Genomic DNA, 6,449 nt, shown 5'->3' on the forward strand with positions numbered 1-6,449 from the left:
CCATCACACAGATAAAAACGCATTTTTGCATTTTGGATGAACATAAATTGGATTTTTGTGTTTATCTGTAAAAACAAAAAATCCATAAAAGGAAAACAGCACAAAAATCCAATTTGATGGCAATATTTGAATGAAAATCAACCCTTTTTTGTTTGTTTTAAAGTCTCCCATATATAATAAAAATCGAAAAACCGCCCTAATTCTGTTTCTTGATTTGCGTTTCAGAATGAACGTTGTAACAGCAGAAAAACAATAAAAAATACTTTGGATTAGTTCAACCATTGGATTAAAGAACGCCGGCCAGTTGCTATGACAACGAGGCTTTGTTCCACGTCACTTCCGGCGGGAGACTCAGGCCAGGAAGAGCTGGTACCGCTGAATGAAGCTGACACGGACAACTTCACCGAGTCCCCTTTCAGTCCCGATCTGAGTGCGTTTGTTACGAATCACATGTTAGCGTCACATGCTCGCCCTCTGTGACAGGTAAGGACGCACACACCTGTATACTTTAAGCGGCTAATGTTAGCTAGCTAGCCGCCTAGCTAGCCAGAGCTAGCCTGCTAGCCACCGCATGCTAAAAACATTAACACGGAGTTAACCTTGCTTGTCTTTCTGCTTTATGTCTAGTCATCCTGTGTGTGTGTGTGTGAGTGTGTGTAAGTGTGTGTTTTGAGGAGCCGCTGTGAGCCATGTCCGTGTCAGTCATCATCAAGTGGGGCGGGCAGGAGTACTCCATCACGTCCCTCTCCGAGGAGGACACGGTCATGGATCTCAAACAGTCCATCAAGACTCTGACTGGGGTTCTGCCGGAGAGACAGAAGCTGCTGGGGCTAAAGGTCAAAGGTTAGTGCCTGTGTGAGCATCATGTTGTCATCGTATTGTCCTCACCTGTGACGTTGCTCCGACAGGAAAGCCAGCAGAGGACCAAGTGAAGCTGGGCTCTCTCAAGCTCAAGCCCAACACCAAGATCATGATGATGGGCACCAGGGAGGAGGGCCTGGTACGACACAGACACACAACAACACACCAATGCGCTAACGCTACAACGCACTAAGGCCTAAGACATCAAGACGACAAATAACGCTGATATCCTAACATACGAGACACTAACAAAATAACACAAACAGATCAAGCCACAAAAACTGACACAACAGCACCACAGGACAATAATGAACATGCTAAAAAAAACAGGACACGAACACACTAACAAAGTAATGTAACACACTAACCCGCTGATAAACAAACACGACAACACACTAAGACATCAATCAACACGCTAAAACACAGGACACATACACACTAACAAATTATTGTAACACACTAACGCGCCAAATAAACAAAGACACACACCAAGATATCAATCAACACACAAACAAAGCCAGGGCACAACACATTAACAAAGTAACACACCAATAAACCTACACAACACACTAACCCGCTGATAAACAAACACAACAACACACTTAAAGACATCAATCAACACGCTAAAAAACAGGACAAATACACACTAACAAAGTAATGTAACACACTAACCCGCTGATAAACACACACAACAACACATTAAGACATCAATCAACACGCTAAAAAACAGGGGACACACACACTAACAAAATAACGTAACACACTAACCCGCTCATAAACAAACACAACAACTCACTTCCACACATCAATCAACACGCCAAAAAACAGGACACAGACTCACTAACAAATCATTGTAACACACTAACACGCCAACAAACAAAGAAACACACCAAGACATCAATCAACACACGAACAAAACCAGGACACAACACATTAACAAAGTAACACACCAATAAACCTACACAACACACTAACCCGCTGATAAACACACACAACAACACACTAAGACATCAATCAACACGCTAAAAAAACAGGACACAAACACACTAACAAATTATTGTAACACACTTAACACGCCAACAAACAAAGAAACACACAGAGATATCAATCAACACACGAACAAAACCAGGACACAACACATTAACAAACTAACACACCAATAAACCTACACAACACTAACCCGCTGATAAACAAACACAACAACACACTAAGACATCAATCAAGGCGCTACAAAACCAGGACACAACGCACTAACAAACTAACACACCAATAAACCTACATAACACACTAACCCGCTGATAAACAAACACAACAACACTCTTTAAGACATCAATCAACACGCTAAAAAACAGGACACATACACACTAACAAAGTAATGTAACACACTAACCCGCTGATAAACAAACACAACAACACACTAAGACATCAATCAAGGCGCTACAAAACCAGGACACAAGGCACTAACAAACTAACACACCAATAAACCTACATAACACACTAACCCGCTGATAAACAAACACAACAACACTCTTTAAGACATCAATCAACACGCTAAAAAACAGGACACATACACACTAACAAAGTAATGTAACACACTAACCCGCTGATAAACAAACACAACAACACACTGAGACATCAATCAAGACACTACAAAACCAGGACACAACACATTAACAAACTAACACACCAAAAACCCTACATAACACACCTGGACACTGATAAACAAACACAACAACACACTAAAACATCAATGAACACGCTAAAAAACAGGACACGTACACACTAACAAATTACGTAACACACTAGCTCATAAACAAACACAACAACACACTTCAAGACATCAATCAACACGCTAAAAAACAGGACACAAACACACTAACAAATTATTGTAACACACTAACACGCCAACAAACAAAGAAACACACCAAGACATCAATCAACACACGAACAAAACCAGGACACAACACATTAACTAACTAACACACCAATACACCTACATAACACACTAACACACCTGGACACTAACAAACAGACCAGTCAACTGGCAACACAACGCACTAAGACATCAACAAACTAACACACCAGGATGCTAACAAACTTATAAACTACAACATCAATAAACTAACACAATAACACACCAATAAACTAACATAACAAAACACTAAAACATCAACACACTATTATACTAGGACATAAACACAGCAACACACTGGGACACACCCTAACAGACTAACACACCAGTAAACTTACACAACAACACACTAAGACATCCATCACAATGCTAATGAACCAGGACACAAACTCACTGACTGACTAACACGCCAACACACTAACACAACAACTTCACACTAAGACTACACGGTAACAGAATAACACACACACACACACACACATTCTCTAACACAGACGAGTGTGGCTTTTGTGCAGGAGGAGGTTTTAGCCCCGCCCCCTGAGAATGACGACGTGGTCAATGATTTTGACATCGAGGATGAGGTCATCGAAGTGGAAAACAGGTGTGTGCGTGCATATATGTATGTACATATAAATACCAATGTATCTATATGTATATATACGTGTATATATACAACTAATATGTGTAGTATATATGTATGTATATATGTATATTTATGTATATATACAAAAAGTGTTAATTGATCATATAACGATCTGAACATGAAAATGTTATATATATATATCAGTGTTTCCCATAAACTGCCAAGACACCTGTGGCGGTGGGGGCGTGGCTATGGGCGTGGTCGCCATGACATCATCGAGTAATTTGCATAATTTACAATGATATGATTTTCTCTAAAAAGGCTAAAAAATGTATACTTACTAATTAATAATAACAGTTTTGTTTTAAACGTCCATCCATCCATCCATCCATCCATCCATCTTACAATATAATTACAACACTTTATGTACATATTTATATACAGATTTGAACAATAAGTTATTCACTGAAATATATTTATTAATTGTGGTTCTTACAAAAAATATATCTTATAAAATATAAAAGCTAAAATGTCTCTTAAAACTCTGCCCCTTTTAATTAGTGCATACTAAATAATTCAACTTTAGCCTACTACTACAACCATATTATTTACCAGCAACATAAAGTGAAACAGAGGCAGAGGTGTCCTGCCACAGTCAGTAACAAATAAACAGAAAACAGTAGTGGTCAAATACAAATAAGGCAACAAGAGAAGTATCCCACACTTCTCTTTTGTAAAGTAAATCTGAACAGCCTATATGGGCATCTACATCAACTATATGATTTACCTGAGAAGCTGGAGAGGACAAAAAATGTTTTTTATTTTTTATTTATTTGTGGCGGACGTAATTCTATCGTGGCGGGCCGCCACAAATAAATGAATGTGTGGAAAACACTGTATATATATATATATATATATATATATATATATATATATATATATATATATATATATATATATATATATATATATATATATATATATATATATATGTATATATATATGTATATAATATATATGTATGTGTATACATATGTTCCAGAGTGTGTGGCCACCACATGAGGCACTGTTTAAAGTTCTTGTGTGTCATCCGAGTGTAAAAAGAAGAATGTTGTCGTCCCCCAGAGAGGAGAACTTGGCTAAAATTGCACGCAGAGTCAAAGATTACAAAGTGGAGGAACTGAACCCCCCCAGAGAAGACAAAAGACTTCTGGTTCTGGATGTGGACTACACTTTGTTTGGTGAGTTTTAGCCCCGCCTACAACTGAAACACACACACCATCAGTACATGTCTGATGTGTGTGTTAGATCACAAGTCGTGTGCAGAGACCGGCCAGGAGCTGATGAGGCCGTTCCTTCACGAGTTCCTGACGTCCGCCTACGAGGACTACGACATCGTGATCTGGTGTACGTACGCCTCGTCAGCCGCCGCCTCTCGTTTCTCCTTTCACACATTCCCCTGCGTTTCCCCGCAGCCGCCACCAGCATGAAGTGGATCGACGCCAAGATGAAGGTACAGTGGCTCAGTTAGGACCATGTGACCCCCGTGCTGCCAGTCAGCAAGACAGACGTGGTGTTTGCATTCCTGTAGTGCAGTGTTTTTCAACCTTTTTTGAGCCATTCCTTGCGTTGAAAAAATGCGGAGGCACACCACCAGCAGAAATCATTAAAAAACAAAACTCCATTGACAGTAAAAAGTCACAATTGTTGGATATTCATTTAAACCATAACCAAGCATGCATCACTATAGCTCTTGTCTCAAAGTAGGTGTATCAGTCAATCAATGTTTACTTATATAGCCCTAAATCACGAGTGTCTCAAAGGGCTGCACAAGTCACAACAAACTTTTGAGTGTTGTATTTATCATAAGCGTGTACTATTACGACCTGTCACAATCACACCGTGACTTACTGTATTTTGAGTTTTTTGCTGTTTTCCCGTGTAGTGTTTTAGTTCTTGTCTTGCGCTCCTATTTTGTTGGCTTTTTCCTCTCTTTTTGGTATTTTCCTGTAGCAGTTTCATGTCTTCCTTTTGAGCGATATTTCCCGCATCTACTTTGTTTTAGCAATTCAAGAATGTTTCAGTTGTTTTTATCCTTCTTTGCGGGGACATTGTTGGTTATCATGTCACGTTCGGATGTACATTGTGGACGCCGTCTTTGCTCCACAGCAAGTCTTTGCTGTCATCCAGCATTCTTTCTTTAATTTATTTCGAACATGAACACACAGTATAATACATCACACAATTTCATATCATTTCACTTTACATCATGTCCGAAAAGGAGTAGGAAGAAGCAAAGCTTATTTAATCCTACCCCTTTCCCACTTCAGAGCGTTTACAAATATATAGAATCATTTACTGACTTTTTTATATAACAAAATAACATCTGTGAATTAGTATACACAACAGTTTTGTAATATGTAATTAATTAATTCAGTCATTATTAACATACTGACATGAAGAATATCTTATTTTCAATAAAGTTGAAAGTATTTCTCATAATTCTTCTTCTTTGTGCTTTGTAAGCACTATTATTTTGAACAACCTCTCAAACTGGATAATATCGGTGCGTTGTTTAACCTCCTTACTTAATCCATTCCATAATTTAATTCCACATACTGATGTGCTAAAGGTTCTAAGTGTTGTACGTGCATATAAATGTTTTAAATTTTTTTTTCCTCTAAGCTTATTTTTCTCTTAATTGAGAAGAATTGTTGTACATTCTTTGGTAGCTGTTTTTGTTTACTTCCACAGTAAGTCTTTGCTGTTGTCCAGCATTCTGTTTTTGTTTACTTTGTAGCCAGTTCAGTTTTAGTTTTGTTCTGCATAGCCTTCCCTAAGCTTCAATGCCTTTTCTTAGGGGCACTCACCTTTTGTTTATTTTTGGTTTGAGCATTAGACACCTTTGTACCTTCACACTGCCTCCCGCATCTACAAAGCAATTAGCTACCTGCTGACACCTACTGATATGGAAGAGTATTACACGGTTACTCTGCCGAGCACCGACACTCAACAACAACACATCATTTGCAGACTATAATTACTGCTTTGCAAAAAATATTTTTACCCCAAATAGGTGAAATTAGATAATCT

General features: G+C 38.5%; 1 protein-coding gene across 2 annotated transcripts in view; it reads left to right on the top strand.

Annotated features, from left to right (window-relative positions):
• Positions 1–324: 324 nt before the first annotated feature.
• ublcp1 (ubiquitin-like domain containing CTD phosphatase 1) overlaps positions 325–6,449 on the top strand; it is an 8,910-nt gene continuing 2,785 nt past the window's right edge. The window contains exons 1-7 of one of the 2 annotated variants that reach the window (XM_062046585.1): positions 325–483; positions 628–843; positions 909–1,000; positions 3,289–3,374; positions 4,482–4,597; positions 4,665–4,763; positions 4,832–4,869. In XM_062046585.1, coding sequence (XP_061902569.1) covers positions 690–843; positions 909–1,000; positions 3,289–3,374; positions 4,482–4,597; positions 4,665–4,763; positions 4,832–4,869 — 585 coding nt within the window. In that variant the 5' untranslated portion in view covers positions 325–483; positions 628–689. The remainder of the gene's footprint in view (positions 484–627; positions 844–908; positions 1,001–3,288; positions 3,375–4,481; positions 4,598–4,664; positions 4,764–4,831; positions 4,870–6,449) is intronic. The other variant, XM_062046586.1, reaches the window with a different exon arrangement.

This window comes from Entelurus aequoreus, linkage group LG05 (genome assembly GCF_033978785.1).
Source record: "Entelurus aequoreus isolate RoL-2023_Sb linkage group LG05, RoL_Eaeq_v1.1, whole genome shotgun sequence".
Taxonomy (NCBI): domain Eukaryota; kingdom Metazoa; phylum Chordata; class Actinopteri; order Syngnathiformes; family Syngnathidae; genus Entelurus; species Entelurus aequoreus.